At 46.6% G+C, this 19,041-nt stretch overlaps 3 protein-coding genes and 1 long non-coding RNA gene across 11 annotated transcripts; 2 read left to right on the top strand and 2 right to left on the bottom strand.

The window, feature by feature from the left end:
• Window positions 1–928: 928 nt before the first annotated feature.
• Window positions 929–3,610, top strand: LOC146237684 (uncharacterized). Of its 4 annotated transcripts, none has more exons than XM_084684978.1 (4): window positions 929–1,025; window positions 1,658–1,922; window positions 2,126–2,328; window positions 2,751–3,610. In XM_084684978.1, exons 1-4 carry the CDS (start codon window positions 992–994, stop codon window positions 3,125–3,127), a joined length of 879 nt encoding a protein of 292 aa, XP_084541104.1. In that variant the 5' UTR covers window positions 929–991; the 3' UTR covers window positions 3,128–3,610. The 4 variants fall into 4 exon arrangements, with proteins under 4 accessions (XP_084541104.1, XP_084541102.1, XP_084541103.1 ...); XM_084684976.1 differs by having other exon boundaries at window positions 982–1,306; XM_084684977.1 differs by having other exon boundaries at window positions 983–1,031.
• A 158-nt stretch (window positions 3,611–3,768) lies between these two features.
• LOC146237683 (phosphoribosyl pyrophosphate synthase-associated protein 1-like) lies at window positions 3,769–14,441 on the top strand. Of its 5 annotated transcripts, none has more exons than XM_084684972.1 (12): window positions 3,769–3,861; window positions 4,581–4,684; window positions 6,256–6,308; window positions 6,461–6,527; window positions 8,270–8,442; window positions 8,591–8,706; window positions 8,914–8,969; window positions 9,098–9,243; window positions 10,802–10,840; window positions 12,969–13,039; window positions 13,410–13,556; window positions 13,936–14,441. In XM_084684972.1, exons 2-12 carry the CDS (start codon window positions 4,602–4,604, stop codon window positions 14,092–14,094), a joined length of 1,110 nt encoding a protein of 369 aa, XP_084541098.1. In that variant the 5' UTR covers window positions 3,769–3,861; window positions 4,581–4,601; the 3' UTR covers window positions 14,095–14,441. The 5 variants fall into 5 exon arrangements, with proteins under 5 accessions (XP_084541098.1, XP_084541097.1, XP_084541096.1 ...); XM_084684971.1 differs by having other exon boundaries at window positions 3,780–4,142; window positions 4,552–4,684; XM_084684970.1 differs by having other exon boundaries at window positions 3,781–4,142.
• Window positions 14,442–14,521: 80 nt separating this feature from the next.
• On the bottom strand, window positions 14,522–14,895 carry LOC146237682 (uncharacterized). Its single transcript, XR_014740525.1, has 2 exons — window positions 14,832–14,895; window positions 14,522–14,713 (listed from the first exon to the last, which is right to left on the bottom strand). It is a non-coding gene; the product is annotated as an uncharacterized LOC146237682 (long non-coding RNA).
• A 2,540-nt stretch (window positions 14,896–17,435) lies between these two features.
• On the bottom strand, window positions 17,436–18,397 carry rasd4 (rasd family member 4). Its single transcript, XM_084685753.1, has one exon. It carries the CDS (start codon window positions 18,075–18,077, stop codon window positions 17,451–17,453), a length of 627 nt encoding a protein of 208 aa, XP_084541879.1. The 5' UTR covers window positions 18,078–18,397; the 3' UTR covers window positions 17,436–17,450.
• Between the last annotated feature and the right edge of the window lie 644 nt (window positions 18,398–19,041).

Here is a 19,041-nt window from a genome sequence, read left to right as displayed (position 1 = left end):
CACATGGTTCACATCTGTCAATCACAATCAATAACCAATAAATATGTGACATAAAGCTTTAACAAAACCTCAATACATTCATCTGCAAGTGATCTGCAAGTGCATGAGGCAGTATATCATTTTAATATTCCAATTTATAACTAATAACTAGCAACATACTGTACGATTAAGAAAGACTGGACATCTAATATGGCTTATCAACATCTTCTTATTAATCAAGAAGATGTTGATAAGCCATATTAAAACCATATTATTCTGAAAGACCTTTGAATGGAGACAGGGTAAACCTCCTCCACACCAGGTCCTTGTCTTGTGCCTGAAGACCCGTTTCATTTGTGTGCACCCTAGCATTTGATCATGTTCATAATTGCATGTCTGCTTCAACTGACTTGTCAAATAGGTCAAGCATCTGAAAAACTCCAGCTCTCGGTCTTGACGAGTGGGTGTAGTTGTGTACCCTGGTCTTAGGGGGAGAAGAGTCGGCCATTAGGCTGATTATTTCATAACCATGAATGATGGTGTGTTTAACACACCAAAGTAGGCCTGTCTGAGTTCAATGTCGAGTTCAACGAGAAAGGACAGAAGGTGTGGGTGGTGGGTGGAGGCACAGCGTGGGGTCCATTAGTGTGTGTGTGTCTGTGTGTGTGTGTGTGTGTGTGTGTGTGTGCGAGGCCGAAAGAGACAAAGTTATGGTTACTGTTAGGAAGTAACCATGTGAATTAAAACCTATTTAAAACTACTTTGAATTTTCAGTGACACTTCCGCTTTATACGAGACGGTGAATGTGCATTAATTCCGTCTTTGCGTTTGCAAGCTTCTGCCGACATCTTGTGGACATTTCCGTGTCCTGCGTAACGATTGGATCGCCAGTTTTGCCAGATTTCCCGAGAAGTTGAGTTACACGTCAGCATGAAACCTGTACTGGTGAGTGGACGTGTACAGTGACCTCAACATTCTGTGTGTATCAGCTGATACCGGAAATTATGGCGATATGGAACGTGTAGTGGAGATGCCGAACAACGGTGGTGAGAGTGAGCAAAACCGCTACGTCTGACGTGTTATTTGTTTTTTTTTTAAATCCATAAACAGGGTTTGATACCGTAGCTCTCGTTTTGATATGTGCTATTGTGTAGTTTCCTGTAGAGTGAAGCGTATATAAACAATGCAACATGTAGGCAATTCTTTGTTTTCGTCATCTGCGGGGCTTGTCGGCGGGTAGCCTAGCAGCAAATACTTGTGCTCGTCTGAATGGCAAAGCGATTCGAGAGCTACGTCACCATAGAGAGGGGCTTCATCTCTAACGCAGGTGTAATAACCAAATCACAGTATACATTGGACTACATCTAGCCTATGTAGCCTAAAAAGAGTGGATTTGTTGAATTACCTTCATAATAATGATGATTAGCATAGTTTCCATAATATTGAAGCATCAATGACAATGTAACAAGCTTACAAATGAGCTCTGGAATCACTGTACAACCTTATCACAATTCTTTCCCACCTCCAAGTTTCAATACAAGTAACAACCATTAACTTGCCTGTGCTCATTTTGATGTAATCATTATCTCTCTCTCACCACTCAATCATTCTCACTTCATTATTCAACCGTCATCACTCCACCCATCACAACCTCCCACTCTCTCCCCTCCCTCTCTAGGTTTCTCCCTGGCCGGCCCGTCCACCACCCCCCGCAAGCGACAGGTGCGTTTTTCCGCCCGCCACGACATCCTCCTCCTCCGCGAGGTGATCGCGCAGAACCCCTTCTGTTCCAAGGAGTCTGGTCGTATCTGGGCCCGCGTCGGGGAGATCATCACCACCGCCCTGCAGGATGAGAACTTTGAGGTGGATGCCAGGAGGTGCAGGGAAAGGACCATGCTGCTACTGGACTACTACAAGAAACAGGACTTCCCCAGCCTGCGCAGGTGACAAAACAAACATAAAACAATCAGAGTATAGAGTTGGGCATGTGTTGGGTATATATGAGGTCAATATGACATTAGGTCCAGCATGATATGCAATGCCAATGCCGTCTATACAAGGAGGGTAGGTTACACTTTAAAGGAGTTCAATAATCCGTTTTAATTTATGTAAGACGTCAAACGCATGTGCATGTTTTTGTGGACAGATTTGGTACAGACAGACTGTATGCCCAGAAGGAGGACCTGCTGCACGAGGTGCTGGAGCTGGAGGCAGAGAAGGGTCTCCTAGCCAGTGGGGAGAGCACCAAGTACCAGGAGGAGGAACTGAGGAAGAGAGCCCTGGATGAGCTGTCTGCACCTGAGCAGGACAAACCCAACATCATCTCTATGCAAGCAGTGCCACCCCCTGGTGAGAAATGAGAACTTCAGCCATGTCCGAGTATCATGCCAGGCCTAGTCTGCCCCTGTAGAGCTACCCCCTTTCACACCAATCCCAGTCGTAACAAAAGATGATTCAGCTTGCCAGCTAATACTATCAGAGGTGTTGGATTTGGGTTGAAATTTGAACCTACAGGATGAAATCTCCGGGAATATGGTTGTACAGCCCTAATGTAGAGTAATACAGTATCATAACATGAAATAACCTAACTTGACCCCTCAATACCTCATACACCCTTCAATAAATAAAGTAAATGCACATTTTCACAACAATACAACAGTCCTATTAAGGATAAACAAGCACAGAAACATGCGTCGAATCATCGTCATATGAGCTCAAACCCCCGGAAACAAAAGTACGTCCTAAATCGATGTCACTTCTCGTCCCCACAGATCTCCACCACGGCCCTCCCCCCTCCTCCCTCGCTGCCGGCCCCGCCACCCCGGAGCCCGAGGAGGAGCAGGAGGAGCTGGCCGAGCTGGCGGACCTCTCCTCCGCCCCCATGGCCAAGCGGCCCTGCCAGTGCTGCTGCCAGACCTACTCCGAGATCCTCAGCTTCCTGGAGAAGCGCTACGAGGCGGAGCAACGCCTGCGGGAGGAGGAGCTGTCCCTGAGGAGGGAGGAGCTGGAGGTGCAGCGGAGCAAGATCGCCCTGGAGCGCGAGCGCCTGGGCGCCGACAGGAAGGAGAGGGAGCGGAGGTTCGAGCTGGAGAGCCAAGAGAGGCAGGTTATCCTGGACCTGCTGAAGGAGAAGGTGCTCAAGAGCTGAGGGGGAGGAGGGGTGACGAACTGGCTGAGTTCCCCCCCTCAGAGACTGTTCACGAACTATGGGACACCTTCATACACTGTCCACAGGCGTACGGGTGGCCGTCCAATAATTCTCTAATGTACGTAACTTGCTGTTTCTGTGACGAGACGTTTTTGTCAAAAGGCTCTCCATGCAAAGTGATCTCCCACTGGTCTGTCATAGTTTAGTCAGTTAATGTTTGTAAATAATTGACTTTGGTATTTACTGGAAAAAATATCCAGAGTAAAACCTTGACTACAGAATATGATCACATGGCTAATTTATAAATGAAAAGACAAGTCAATTGTGTTTATTCTACAAAATGTACCCAAATCCTTTAACAAGAAACATATGAACTGGTATTGTAAGTATTCTATTAAATAGTAGATTTATTAGGCAATATACTACATTAGTATGCAACTAAGTATGACCAACTAAATGTGCATTCAATTTTCATACACATAAACATGCTCTTTCTAATCAGCTACGCATCATTATTCTGACTTTGACCTCGGATATAAATGGAGCGCGCAGGGTGGCTGAATCAAAATAAGATCCTCCTCTTTGTTTAAAAACGAAATCTGATTGGTTCAGCCTACTGCTCTGTACGGTCATCAACTATCCAATGAAATCGTCCCGTAGCATTTTTCTGATACGACCGCATTGCAACAAAGTTTACAGTAGCGAAGGCCGGGGAGACTGAGTTTTTAAACATTGTAAGATGAGAAAGAAGATGCATTTCAACAAACCGTCACAACAAATGTAGTTCTTTGTCCGACGTGTTTTCTGGAGACGACAAATTTATTGTGTTCAGACGAGGACATAGCTGAGTTTACATCAAGCCCCCAGTGTAGTGTGCTATTTTTCTAGCTAATCGATAAGAGGCTTGTTTACTTATTTTTGGAGCTCGTAAAGGTAGCCTAGGGGCAGTTTGACTTTAAAGCATTTGTTATTTTGTTTTCAAGACTCGACGGGTCATTCATTTTGTAAAATTGGAGTAAGTTATTAGCCTACTATAACCGCTTTCACTGGATCAAATTGTCTGAACGTGGCCGTGCCTCTATCTACCGTCGCGGCTCTGTCTGATGTTGGTTCATGCATAGGCTATCTTGCTTGATTTGTGTAGTATGAAAAATGTTAGAAGTATAAAGAGAAGGTTACATAAGGTTGGGTCATCCTCCTGCTTTTGCTTATTTCCAATGTAACTAGGCTACGTGTTCGAAAGGCATTTGAAATGATTTGGGTCGGAATTTTATTACTGTTGATGTTGAGATGTAGCGTTATTGGTTTATTTTACATAACCGTTTTCATTTTGGGCTTGCTTTAGGTACAGTAATGATAAAAATAAAAACACAAATTAAGTCATTTGAAACTAGCTTACCCATGAGGCGTTTTGGGCCTCACAGGTCTTCTGTTTCTCACTCAAACTTCCAAGCTGTCGTATGGTGACTCGAAAATGAATGTCTCAAAAAGTGGGTACCGTGTCTTCTCTGCAAACTCGACCACCGCATGCATCGAACTCGCCAAGAAGATTACAGAGTAAGTAGGATGTTATTGCACTGGATCTCGACACAAGTATCACACATGCCCTGCATTACAATGGCCTGTTAATATCAGTGAACGTTGGGGACTTAACATGTAACTTACTGGACACTTTGATACGTCTTGTCGATACTGTGTGTAGCCTACAGAATAGTGTCCCTAATTATGCCTCTTGCCTTCGTCAGCGTGCCTCTCATTACTGCAGCGAGGTAATTTTATTTAGAGAACCACAAGCTTTTCAGATGGGTGTGCAGTATCACACAGGTCTGATGAGATTAGTGTTTGCAGACCACTGTCAACCGCAACAGAACCTGTCACTTAAAACCATTTGAAGGACAGTTGGATACATCACAGACCAGCCTGCCTTAGGAAGCTAAGACCCACAAATAAAACCGGTACACAGGGCAGTCGTCCTCTGTGTGACAATAGACTGAAGGAGACCTCAAAGTAAACAACCTGTTTTGCAATTCCAAGATCCAAATCATTTCTCTTGAGCCCCTGGAGGCAGAGGCTTCTCTAAGGAAAGAAAGAATGGACGATGAATACCATTTTCCATAATCGGCAGTTCTGTCAGTCAGTCAAGCCAGCCAGCAGAAATCATCACACAGATTACAGTGCTAACCTGACGGTTTGGAAACCGGGCCCAAAAATGGTTTCTCAATGGGGACTGTCGCCATTGGAGGAGAAAGTGCTATAGTTGCTGAGCAAAAGTGAAACCTAGCCAAGATGTATGTTGAGTGAGAGCACAGGAAATGTTAGGAGGGGAGGGGGGAAATGTGCCATGACATTTAAGATTATGTTTTGAGCACAAGGAAGCTCCTGAGTTGACCCAATGTGGATACCGTGTAGGGCCAGCCGTGCTGGCATGCTTACCCAGGATTAGTCCTGCCCTGGATCTCCACAGCGTCCAAAAGTGACAAAGGGGATAAGCCTTTAGTCATCGTGTGTCTGCTGTTTTTTAATTGTGCCGCTAATTGTGCCACTCCTGGCATACGTACTCTCCGGAACATTCTCTTGTGTTATGCTGAAAGTAATTTCAGCATAAGTAATTCAGTAATTTTTTTTATGTTTTGAGAATGTTTTCCATGCTGTCAGCAGCACATCAGCCCCAGTGAACTCTTTGCTTCGCCCCCTCCCAACGTGTTTTCTCTCAAAGGACGTCTCTCCCTCTCTCCAGCATCGGAGAACTTATCAGTGACGATATGAATCTTTACCATTCCTAATCGTCAACCAAACGGCAGCATACCCTTTCTGCTTGTGATTGTTTGCACATGCTCGCACACCCAATCTCACAGACCCCACCCCAGGGCTTGTCCTAGGAGCGGAGAGAAAGACACCCCGCGGGGACTTCTCACTGCAGTCATATCAGCAGATTCACAGCCTAGCTGTGCCATAAACCGCTCCCTCTGCCACTCTGTGTGTAGGGAAGTACTGGTTTACAGCCGCAAGATTAAAGGTAGACAGGAACACACTGAGAATGGACGGGCTAATGGATACCCTGGTCTATTAGTGTTCGCCGTGTGGGTGTTGATCTTCAATGGCTCCCTGTTCCCTCTTCCTCCTTCCAGGCGTCTAGGTGTGGAGTTGGGGAAGTCAGTGGTTTACCAGGAGTCCAATAGAGGTGAGATGTGTGTTCGTCCTTGACATTGTATTTCTGGTACATTATTACCTAGGCCTCCTAGTCAGGTGACCCTCCAATGACTAAAATGGCTCCAGTGGGTTGACAGTTCTCTTTTCATAAACCTGGAGGTGACTTTATCTCCCTGTGAGCAGAGACTAGAGTGGATGTCAAGGAGTCGGTCCGTGGTCAAGACATTTTCATCATTCAGACCATCCCCAGGTGAGAACCCAAAAAACAAATCTTTCATGTTTTTTCGGCAGCCGTTGGTGAATTGAAGATGTCTTCCCTCGTTGGCTTGCTCGCAATTTTCACCTCAGAGAAAATTGACGGGGGAGGCCACCTATTGGAAACGTTTTTGTCAATGCCAATTTGACTCTAGGTAGCAATCCCACCATCCTCGCTGTCTCTTTATCACACGCACACATACACACACCTTTTAACCTGACGGGTCACAGCCTTGACATTCAGCTGTCGTGTTCTATATCCACCGCCGCTGTGCCCTTTGACAGGCACTGGTAAGGTGAGAGGGAGTGTTGGCAGGTTGTTCCAGAGCGTTGACCTCTATGGTCTCCTCTTTCACACCAGGCTTGTCCTGGCCAACACCACAAAGGCACTAGCTAATTACTCGTTTTGAATACACTTAATTTTATATAATTGATTATGTAAAGTTACTAACTACTTACTAACCAAGAGTGAGGTCATGCCGGGAAATATAAAACTGAGGCTGGAATATCAAACCTCGGCTTTGCAAAGCCGAGGTTTGATATTTCCCGGCATGACCGAACGGTCGAGGTTAGTAATTAGTTTATTATATGGCATTTTTAGCTTCTTTTCATTTTGTAAACGAAAATAAATGGTACCTTTAGGCTAATTGTAGCTAGCTCTCAAGGCTTCTCATGCTGTGTTTCATGTGTTGCCTAGCAACTCATTACTTTTGATAGAAAGCGGACAACATGGTTCTGCTAAAATGGCTTTAATTTCAACACAAAATAACGACACAAGTGATTAAAAGAGTCTAGTCTTCATCCTCACTTTCGATGACAAATCTTTTCAGCATCATCTGGATAGTAAAACTCAGCAGCTGACTCGTCGCTCATTTTGAAGATGACGTCAGAGGGCAATACGGAGCCGTATTGACCGCTGAGGAGGGCAATACGCGTCTGGCATGACTCCCCATTAGCCAATCAGAAAGCTCGTACCGTCGTTGCCATATAATAATCAACGTTAATTCCTGCTCTGAAGATAATCTGTAATGGTTATGTAAAATGTGTTTGTTTTTTTGTGTTTTTTTGATGTTTTTAATATGTAGTAGGTGATATTGAGGAGTGGAAGTGGTAATGCCATTTGTATATCATTTCCCAAGCATGTGGACAAATTCCTCTGTGAACGGTCTGATTCTGGTGCAACAATGCATTCATTCTTTGAGGAAATCTTTTGAGAAGCTTAATTATTAAGAAATGCCTGCTCGCTTTCAGAGGTAGTCCAAAGGTAGAACTCCTTGGCAGGGTTTAGGTAGAGACTGCAGGGAGAGACAGGCTTGCCACTGAGGGAGCGTGCCAGGAAAAATGAGCATGCCCTCAACCTAGCTTAGTCCCTTACTGTAGCACGGTTGACTGAATGTGCTCTCTAGGGATCTGTTGTTGTGTGTGTGTGTGTGTGTGTGTGTATATTTGACACAATGAGCAAGGCTCCCCCCTCCCTCTTAGACCTGACAATTGTGTTTCAGTTAAGACCGACAGGAACAATAGTTCTGAAGCTTTAAATGAGGCTTTTTGAAATGTATATGGTCTCTCTGGACCTGGAATCAACGCCGTGGATATCCATCCCTAAATGTGTCAGACCGGACCGAATACCTCTCCTCAACAGACTTTTCTCACTCACAAAAGTAGGTCCCGTCACTCACACGGCCTCATGATCTCCTCACCTCTCAATGCTCTCTCTCTTGTCTCGCGCGACTACAGAGATGTCAACACGGCCATCATGGAGCTTCTGGTCATGGCCTACGCTCTGAGGACGTCCTGTGCAAAGAACATCATCGGGGTCATCCCCTACTTCCCTTACAGCAAGCAGTGCAAGATGAGGAAGAGGGGCTCCATTGTCTGCAAGCTGCTGGCGTCCATGCTAGCCAAAGCGGGTACGAGCCGGTGGTTTTATTTTGCTTGTGGTGTTTCTTGTGATTGTCTCTCTTTTTAATACCACACCCCCACTTTTGAGAATCGACATCGGCAAACACAAATGCCCCCTCCAAATGAACGCCCACGTTTTGCCTCGTCTCGTCGAAGGGTTAACGCACATCATCACCATGGACCTCCACCAGAAGGAGATCCAGGGCTTCTTCAGTTTCCCCGTGGACAACTTGCGTGCCTCCCCTTTCCTGCTGCAGTACATCCAGGAGGAGGTGAGACCCTAAGCCCCCCCGCCCCCCCCCCCCCCCCCCCCCGCCCCCAGCACATCTTCCAACTCTCTCGTCTAGAGGTTGGAAAACCAAGTCACCGAATGATGACCTTGTTGACTGTGTTTATCAGATGCTACTGGATCTTGGGTCAAAGTTGAGTGATCTGGTGCGTGGTTGGTCAGTCAGTTTCTTCCTTTGCTTGTGTCCCAGATCCCAGATTACCGGAATGCAATCATTGTTGCAAAGTCCCCATCTGCTGCCAAGAGGTAACATGAAGGTTTGGAAATGCACCAAATTGCAAGTATTGACGTCCTTTTAGTCATTGTTTTGCTCGGGTTGGGTTAACTGTTGAATCGAGTTTGAGTTTTTTGTTGTTGACGTGTTTGTGTCCCAGAGCCCAGTCGTATGCTGAGAGGCTCCGCTTGGGCCTGGCCGTGATGCATGGGGAGGCCCAGTGTTCAGAGTCCGACATGGCCGACGGCCGACACTCACCCCCCTCGGTCCGCACAACCTCCGGACACCCTGGTCTGGAGCTTCCAGGTAAGAAGAGCTCTCACACACACACACACACACACACACACACACACACACAATATCTCTAGCAGAGAGCTCCAGACCCTAAACCAGTCCACCAGCACTCCCTAGTACACACACACACACACACACACACAAGGTCCAGCTCGCCTTTGAGTCATTCCAAAGTCTTTTACGGCATTCCTCCCCTAGAGCCATGTGACCTGCCCAATCAGCTAGCTGGTTCATGTAACCAGAGGCAGGCTGAGCCCTGAGTCTGCATTCAGCAGGGACCATCTACTCAATAATCTATAAAGGGAGCTAATGAGTTCAAACCAGTGAGTCAACAGCTCACTCACACACAGTGCTCATTCTCATATGTTGGCACAGTGTGGTGTTGCTCATGTTGGGTATGACATGCACATACAGTATGTGTCCTGTCAGCTCGGAGACCCATCACATCACACACACATGCTAGATCCCCCACCTTGACAACACTGTTGACACTTTGTACTCAGGACACCAACCAAAATGGACCTAATGGAGATGTGCTTACACTAGATAGGAAACATTCGTTGTGTTCCCTGTCAAACACGTTCCACTTGTCCTTAAATAACCTCTTGAGTCTGGGAAAATAAGCAACATTGTACGAAGGGACCCTGGTCTTGTAGCATTCTAAAGGCCTGACCGTCTGCCGACAGAGGCTAAGCACACCTTGCTAAGTTTCCCCTACTGCTGACGCTAGTCTTTCTCTCTCTCTCTCTCTCTCTCTCTCTCTCTCTCTCTCTCTCTCTCTCTGTCTCTCTGTCTGTCTCTCTCTCTCTCTCTCTCTCTCGCCCCCTCCCACCTCCCCTCTCCCCCTGTTCCCCCTCTACTTCACACCATCTGAATTTATATCCTCTCGCCCTCTCTCCACTCCTGCCCTTCTCCACTCCATATAACAGGGATGAGACTTTCCCCGCTCATCTTTATTCCTCCTCCTTTCTCCATTAGGCACCGTCCCCCGGATTTCTCTCTTTCTTCACCCCCCCCCTCCCCACACACACACACACACACACTCGTCTGCTTTCATCCTTGACGCAGCAGCTGAATCTCTCCTCTTGCGACCTCTTGTCTTTCCGTGGTTGCCCCCTCTGGGTTTCTCTCTCTCAGTCCCGGTTTTGACGTCTGCCCGGGTGCCGCGCCCACTTAATATAGCAGTGGAATCTGCAGATGGAACCTATTACCACCGTTGATGTTTTGTTTTGTTTACATGTCCCAACTTCTCTCTGTTTTGACTGTCTGACCGTGTCAACTTCCTGTCCCCTCTCTTTGTTTTGACTGTCTGACCATGTCAACTTCCTGTCCCGTCTCTCTGTTTTGACTGTCTGACTGTGTCAACTTCCTGTCCCCTCTCTTTGTTTTGACTGTCTGACCATGTCAACTTCCTGTCCCGTCTCCCTGTTTTGACTGTCTGACCATGTCAACTTCCTGTCCCCTCTCTCTGTTTTGACTGTCTGACTGTGTCAACTTCCTGTCCCGTCTCTCTGTTTTGACTGTCTGACCGTGTCAACTTCCTGTCCCATCTCTCTTGTTGGCGGCGTAGGGAGACTCCAGGCTCCATTCCCTGGCATTGAGCTTCCAAGTACGACCGCAACTCCCTGACCCCCCTCCCCCCCCCCAATCCCCCACCTGCTGATGCATGTAACCAATCTGAAGGAGAACTGAAGGGCTTCCGATGCTAGCGCTTTTGGGAGACGTCCCAACCCAGACCGCGCAGTGCTCTCTTTGTTACGGGCAGATGGGTGTGGTGCCGAAGGGGTTCTGCCACAACAGGTCTCGTGCCGCAGAGGTCACCGAGACACCGAGCAGCCCTGACCCCCCCCCCCCCCACGCCGGGGTTACCATGGTAGCTAGAGAGAGACAAATCCCTGCAGGTGGTCTGTCCTCGTATGAACCAGTAACGACGCATCTCTCCCTAAGCGCTCGGCATGGAAGTCCTCAGTTCAACCAGCGTGATGAGCTGTTTCCTGAAGGGGGGGGGGGGGAATGAATCGGACCAGGAAGTAAACTGTCATGATTTGTAACAGGATTGGAGGGCGCATCTTAATGAATGAGACGTTTGGTCTGAAGAGCTGCGTTCACAGCTACTGTGCAGGCTCTGGGCTGTCACAGACTGCGGCAAGAGTCCAGGAACGACCTGAAATCTTTCCAATTCTCTGAAGATGTCACAAAGAATAGAACTTTAATGTCATAACAAGTCCCCAGTTGTGGATGATCCCTTTTTACATGTTGATGGATATATTTCTGTGGGGAATAAGAGCAGCATACTCATCTGACTCTTGCGGTGTAGACTCTCCACGCTCTTTCTATAATGGGGCTCGCGCCTGCAACACAATTAGCTGTGAACCGGTGTCCAGAGTTGATTTCCAATTGACGACCAAATCAATCTGCCGTTGTTTCATTTCTGCCCGAATGTGTACGCTGTCCTGCCGAACAAAATGGAAACGCATTGTGGCTGTTCCCATGCTGTATTTTTGAGTTGCCCCACAAAGAATGTACTGGGTTGAAACCACGTTGACCGTCAGTGTTCCAACAACAGCATGTTGTGAGGCTGCCGCCCAATCACTGCCATGTCCTGTTAAGGTAGTCCTCAGGCTCATAGGGTGTCAGATGGCTGAGCGGTTAGGGAATCGGGCTATTACTCAGAAGGTTGCCGGTTCGATTCTCGGCCGTGCAAAATGAAGTTGTGTCCTTGGGCAAGGCACCTTACCCTACTTGCCTCGGGGAGAATGTCCCTGTACTTACTGTAAGACGCCCTGGATAAGGGTGTCTGCTAAATGTAAGGTAGTCCGGTAGTGTCGACCCGACTAATTATTGCCTCACAGGCAGAGCTGTAAAGTAGATGCTTCGCTCCAGTTTGGGTCGTAACTCAGTGCCTTTCCTACAGTGCAGCATGGCCGACTTGAGAGCTTTCGTGTAAGAACGCTGACCTGTGTGGTTTCCGCCCATGCATCCTTTTGCTTGGATCGTTTTTTTGATTGTGTCGAAGCTCGGACTATGCAACTGTGGGGTCCTTGGTTATTTAAAAACTCAATCGGTGTGTGTGTATATATATATATATATTTTTTTTTTCATGAACACGTGCTTCGACAAACGCGAGAGTTTGACGTAGATATTGCTTTGCTCTTCGCCCTGGGGGAGTTTTTAAATAAGCGGGTGTCTGATTGGACGTGGGAGCGGGTACGGATCAGGAAGTTGGGGGTTGACACTGTGTTCTGAGTGAGCATGGCATGGGGTTGCTGTGTGTCGCTTCCCTGAATCCTAACCAGATCTTTTTTGGTTTTCAAAGCAGGAACAACTGATAGTTCTACTCTCACAAGCCCTTTAATTTCCTTCAGAACAACAAACTGTATTTGGCCCAAACATGTATGCACACCATAACTTTACTCTGAAGGGCACATGACCTTTCGTAATAGCCTACACGAAAAAGGCTCCAAATTGGAAAAAAGAGATACATTTAAGATAAAAATATAATTGTTTTCTGTCTGAAAATAAACGGGACCACACTAGAGAACCAGAACTACAGTGAACACCAGCTGAATGCAGTTGGTAGCTGGGCTGCTTGTGAGGTAGCGCCGTCTTGCATGATCTTTGTAGGTTTTGGCCATGATCCCTGCTAACCCAATGCCCTAATCATTAGAACGTTTCAGATGCTGCCCTGTCTTGACACATCGAGAGGATCATTGCTTTTTTGTTCTTTTGCCTCGCAGTAATGATGGCCAAGGAGAAGCCGCCCATTACTGTTGTGGGAGATGTGGGCGGAAGGATCGCCATTATTGTCGTAAGAGCTGCTCTTTTCTCTACCTTTTTTCCTACACAGGTCACGTGACAATGAACAACATATTGGACTAGTATCTATTAAAAATGGGTTATAGACACGAGAAAGAACTAGGAAAGGCTCTTGAGTCCCTCTGTGTTAGAGAGTGTCAGAACTAGTCGTGTGGCTTAATGGATTCATGCCCCATGCAGAAGTATTCACCGGACGCTAAAAACGGAACCGCAGGCTGTTGTATCACACCGTCCTATTTTCAACTCGTTACCCGTATTTTGGGTTTGTGGAAGGTTGCCGAGGTTAGGAAACGTGTAAAGGGCAACCCAGTGTCCTAGTCCCGCCCCCTGTTGTGTGTGTGTGTGTGTTTTGTGCGTGTCAGGATGACATCATAGACGACGTGGAGGACTTTGTGGCGGCGGCAGAGATACTGAAGGAGAGGGGGGCCTATAAGATCTACATCATGGCCACTCACGGCCTCCTCTCCGCCGAGGCCCCCCGACTCATAGAAGAGTCCGCCATTGACGAGGTAAACAGTCCAAAGGGCGCTCCTCCACTCACTTTACAGTCCATTATTCCATTTCAGAACGGGCTTTCCTCCAAACCGACGTACGCAAAAGCTCGTAGAGAGATCAGTCGGTTCAGCAGGAAATGATGAAATTGGAAGTGCGCCCTTCCTGACCGCGTTAGCGCGCTAGCATGTCTGCGTGAGCCAATGATGTGCACACTCACATCGGGAGGCTCTCGATAAGCTCTGATGCCGTTGCACGTCGACGAATCAATCGACGCCGATTTTGTTTTTTTTTTGCCCGTCGTTTTAAAACGATTTTCCTGTCGGGATTCTCTCTTTTGTGTGAGCGACGATCGCGTGTTCGCTTCCCCCATCGAGTGTCCTCGTGCGCCCCCAGGTGGTGGTGACCAACACGGTTCCTCACGAGGTGCAGAAGCTGCAGTGCCCCAAGATCAAGACGGTGGACGTCAGTATGATCCTGGCCGAGGCCATAAGACGCATCCACAACGGGGAGTCCATGGCCTACCTGTTCCGCAACATCACTGTGGACGATTGAGTGGACAGCGCACAAACACACGCACTACACACGCACACACACACACACACACGCACACACACACAAAGGACCAAGCAGCCCCAAGGGGGTTTGTCCAAATGAGGACATAAGTCACGAAAATGATCTTTTGACTGTAATTCTGTTTTATTTTTTTTGTCTTTTTTCCTTTATTTTTGTTTAGTTTCTTTTCACCTTTTTTGTGTGTCAGATATTGACTGTTACATATGACAAGCCAGAGCCACACTAGGGGGGGTAAAGTGTCAGTTATTGCTGAGCCAATTCTTTCATTTGCATCAAAGGTATTTCAGTGCAACAGATAGTGAAATACAGTATGCAAGTATGCTTCATGTATTGTATGTCATTTTTTCTCAGCACACACACACACACACACACACACATCTGCTTTTGGTCAATAAAAAAAAAACTCTTGGATGAATACTAATCAGTTTATTATTGAATCTACAAAGCTGCTCCTTTGTCACATTTGTGTTCCCCTCTCATGCTGACCTTTTTTTTTCTTAACCACAAACTACATTTATTTCTGTGGTATCACAGCAATCTTGAGATTACAGCTGCAGGCAGTGGCAGGCTAAAAGTAGAAAGTGGAAGACCCACAACCCTACAGTGGAAACGAGACAAAAAAAAAGTTTCAAAGGTGTTCAATTCCATCATAAATCACTCTTTAACTTGTAGGGTAATAGTATCGGAGGGAGGTTTTGATGTTTTTTTTACTCTACATTTTCATTGGTTCTTTGCTGGAATGTGTCGAGGACCCTAAACTTGTTCCAAACGCCTCAGGATTCTTAGATCAGCCGCTGAGGAGCTTAGACCAAGTCAAGGAGCCAGGGCAGGAAACGAGTCAAGGAGCCAGGGCAGGAAACGAGTCAAGGAGCCAGGGCAGGAAACGAGTCAAGGAGCCAGGGCAGGAAACGAGTCAAGGAGCCAGGGCAGGAAACGAGTCAAGGAGCCAGGGCAGGAAACGAGTCAAGGAGCCAGGGCAGGAAAACGTCAAACATTTCACTTCAAGGTGTATTGTTCTACATCACACAAGGCAGTTTCACGACACATCACAAAACCTCACGTTCTCCCATTGGGCCATGTGGAAACCTGTACACAATAGCGTCATTATACAAAAGAAAACATGCGATCCTGAAGTTTTGTGTCTGGAAGAATGTGAAGGTAAAGGTCAACACACCTGCTTTGACAGTTGAACAGACGAACCTCCCCTTCGGTGTCCATGATGGAAATGGAGAGACGAAAGGGAGTACGGAACAGTTTGTTTTAACTGGACAGAAAGAGGAACCAGAAAGCAAACGTTCAAGAAGTCACTTCCTCAAATAAATCAGGAAACAATGAATCTGATGGAGAGAGGGGGAAGCACATGGGCTCTGCGACACCACAGCTGTGTAGAACACATTGTGTATTATAGTCCATCCAGTGTTACCATATTGTAAAGTGCTGTACCCTAGAATGAGCTTACCTGTCGGTGTCAAGCACATGAAGGCTTTCAATGGCATTGCTGTCATCAAAATACCATTATTCTTTAAATCTTTCACTCATGTTTGTAAACCTAATCCAATGCGCCTGCAGAGTGAGCGTCTAACTTGTTTTCTGACATGTTTATAGCTTTTTCTTTTCAGACTTTTCCAGAAGGTCCGAGCTGATCCTCTGATATGCATTATGAACCTGATTTAATTGAAATGGTCTAGGACTAATGTGACACAATGAGGACATGCTCACCTAAACAGTAATGTGCACCACCCATTATACTACACATTTGGCTTGATTACAAATTGTTCCATTTGAAGGTAGATTTATATAGGCATAGTTTTATTTATTCTATTAAATAGCTGTAGACAGGTTGTTAAAGGGTGTAAAAGGTTAAACTAACAACGCACAGAAAAATAATCTGTCGCTAGAGGGCGACGTTGGTTCAGTTTTAAAACCATCAATACCACCTTTAATTTCATGGGAGAAAAATACGTACAAAATTAACATAAAAATAATAATAATGTACCTTTTAAACCATTCAGACAACTCGATGTTTACTCATCCATGTTCTATGAAGTTAACAAGTGTTGGCTATGATTCAATGAACATTTAAATGATTCTATCATTCTAACAAAATGTCTATACCACAAACATTTTCTGCCAGTAATTTTACTACCTCTGAGGAGTTATTCATAAGGGCCGGGTTTCCCAGATTCGTTAAGAAGCTCTTAACGCCAAGAACTTCTTAGGACGCTCTTAGAACGCTCTTAGAACGCTCTTAAGAAGCTCTTAGCGTCAAGAGCTTGTTAACGAATCTGGGAAACCCGGACAAGGTCAAACAGACCCGTTCAGGTGCTACCCGGTCCATCGACATCAGTGTTGACGTCGCCACACCTCATGTAAAGGTTTCACAGGAACCTTGAGACTTAGTACACTGTATCAGTCAAAACACTTAATGCAAGAAAGAGCAGGAGATTTAGCATTTCGTTTTTTCATGTTTTATTTTAATTTGCATTTTGGTCCACATTTCATTAATACTTTTGAAAATAACACAATTAAGCATTATTGTCATGAAAATAAAACACGGTAAAAAAAAAATATATAAAAAAAACATTTGCATGTACATTGAAAAAGAAAAAGTGCATGTAGACATTTGCATTTCCCTACGTTTTAAACATTAATTGAGTCATGCTTATAATAGAAAATTAATCTTAAAACTCATGGTTTTTGTAAACATTATGCAGTGCTATACATCAATGTCCAAATGAGAAGATACAAAGTGTTACATTAAAGCAGTTATTTTGAACATACCCCATAACATACATTTCTTCTCACTTTTGACTCAATAAATTGGTCGATAAACTTGTCTGTTTGCAACAGTTCAACGTCTTATTGCAAGTAAACATCCAATGCACAAATGCGCAAAAATAACAGCCATAGAATACAAAAGCTATTGTACATTGATCCAAACTCGATCTAAACAACAGCAGCATCTTAACCGAATAAGCAGCAACACATGACATCAAGTAAACAAGAATTGTCCTCCCCTCTCGCCTCCTCTCTCCGTACACCTGCAGTATATTCTCATCACGTTGGACCCAGTCCACTTGCAATACGCTTCTAGCCTTTCCTAACGTTTCTCCTTCTACACAACTTGCCAACGAGAGACGCAGACGGGAATCAAAAGGTGTTCAGGAACGCATGCGAGCTCGGGTCCGAATCAGTTCATCTCATTCCCTCGGACCCATGCGGTCAAGTCTCTCGTCCCCCCCACCCCTCCACCTTCCTCCAAAGTTTCATGAGCTCCGGCACTGAGCAGCAACCCCTCAGCCCCCCCGCCCCTCCTCTGCCTCAGTCCCAGCCCATTAGGAGACGACGCAGCTGTTGGTCTTATTCATGGGGGGCCTGACGCCCAGGTCCTTGGGGAAGGTCTCCCTGCGTCTGCGCAGGGCGGGGCTCAGCCGGCTGGGCAGGTTGGCCTGCTGCAGAAGCTCCCGGAACACCTCCACCACGTTGGCATTCTCCTTGGCTGAAGCCTCCAGGTAGCTGTTATTCCAGTCCAGCTCCACCGTGGACAGCACATCGTCGCTGGCCACCAGACGCTTCTCCTCGCAGTCCGCCTTGTTGCCCACCACCACGATGGGCGTGTACTTGTCCTCCTTGACCTCCAGGATCTCGTCGCGGAGCCTCTTGACCGCCTCCAGCGACTCGGGGTCGTCCACGGCGTAGACCAGGGCGAAGGCGTCGCTGTTCTGGATGCTCAGCTTCCTCATGGCTGGGAAGGAGTAGCTACCGCTGGTGTCCAGGATCTCCACGGTGACCTTGACGCCGCCGATGTCGTACTCCTTGCTGTGGAGCTCCTCCACGGTGCGCCGGTGCTTGGGCTCGAACGAGTCCTGGAGGAAGCGGCGGATCAGGGCCGTCTTGCCCACGCCGGCCGCACCCAGGAACACCAGGCGCACGTGGGTCTTCTCCTTCACGTCCAGAGACATGGCGGGAGCTTTGCTGAGGAGTTGGTGGGGTCGGGCTAACCTGAAGGAAGTCGAGAAGGAGTCCTGAAACTGGTTTCTGTCTGTTACTCTCTGTGGCTCGGCTGTGGTCACAGCTGCAGAAACAGATACTGGCGATCTCAAGACGATGGTAACTTACTAGTATCTGCTGAACTTCCCCTTGTTTGTCAAAGGTGCCAGTCTGCTGTACTACAGAGAGTGTAGGAAGGCTGAAGAAGGAGAAATCTGAGATTTCGAAGAGTATTGAGGTTCTGTTTTTTTTGTTGGGGTGTAGATGTAGACAGGGCTCAAACTTGTGTTGAATGTTGCTCGTCTGACTCCGCGGTTCCACGCGCTCTCCCTTTTATCCCTGTTTTTGATGGCTGGGATTCCATGCCCACCTCTAGCACTAGCCAATCAGCATGCAGCAGCTTGTTGGAGTGTGAGGTCTGAGCAGCCAATGCCTGGGCTGCATGCAAATTGGAGTACAGGGAGAGATTCAAGGGAGGGAGGAGGCGATATGTGATAGTGTATAAACAAGAGCCACTGGAGCAGATAAAATGCTGTGTGAGCAGGGCTGTGGTGATTATTCAGAGCAGATTCACCTACTTTAGATGGAAAATCAGTCTTTTCATCTACATGTCATTCGTATTCTGCACAAGAAGGGGAGATGTTTAATTTTACAATTTAACCAACAGCCATCCGTACATACAGGTGTTTTTCTAGTTTTAGCATGCTGACAACCTACATCACACGGGACAAAAGCATACAACGTAAAGTCGCCTTTACAAAGCTTTGATTATTCCTCGGGGGATCTCTTGAATTGACTTGCAAATAAAATGACCAAAGGCAATTAGAACTCTCATATGTGTCTACACAGCTTGCCCTAAAGAATAATCTATATACATCTACCTCCACACAAGCTAATTATGATTGACCTTTCCACAAGGGCAACTTCTGTTGATAG

Source organism: Hypomesus nipponensis, chromosome 21 (genome assembly GCF_054491055.1).
Source record: "Hypomesus nipponensis isolate SF chromosome 21, ASM5449105v1, whole genome shotgun sequence".
Taxonomy (NCBI): domain Eukaryota; kingdom Metazoa; phylum Chordata; class Actinopteri; order Osmeriformes; family Osmeridae; genus Hypomesus; species Hypomesus nipponensis.
Note: the sequence above shows the minus strand (reverse complement) of the source record. Positions and strands in the feature narration are given on the sequence as shown.

Excerpts from the sequence above, each read along its gene's own strand:
- LOC146237684 (XM_084684975.1), top strand. The coding sequence starts at position 1,456 with ATGAGCTCTGGAATCACTGTACAACCTTATCACAATTCTTTCCCACCT. Across the intron at positions 1,520-1,657 it reads ACCTCCAAGTTTCAATACAA|GTTTCTCCCTGGCCGGCCCG; the intron begins GTAACAACCATT and ends CTCCCTCTCTAG. Across the intron at positions 2,329-2,750 it reads GCAAGCAGTGCCACCCCCTG|ATCTCCACCACGGCCCTCCC; the intron begins GTGAGAAATGAG and ends TCGTCCCCACAG.
- LOC146237683 (XM_084684972.1), top strand. The coding sequence starts at position 4,602 with ATGAATGTCTCAAAAAGTGGGTACCGTGTCTTCTCTGCAAACTCGACC. Across the intron at positions 8,970-9,097 it reads TCCCCATCTGCTGCCAAGAG|AGCCCAGTCGTATGCTGAGA; the intron begins GTAACATGAAGG and ends TTTGTGTCCCAG. Across the intron at positions 13,557-13,935 it reads AAGAGTCCGCCATTGACGAG|GTGGTGGTGACCAACACGGT; the intron begins GTAAACAGTCCA and ends GTGCGCCCCCAG.
- rasd4 (XM_084685753.1), bottom strand. The coding sequence starts at position 18,077 with ATGTCTCTGGACGTGAAGGAGAAGACCCACGTGCGCCTGGTGTTCCTG.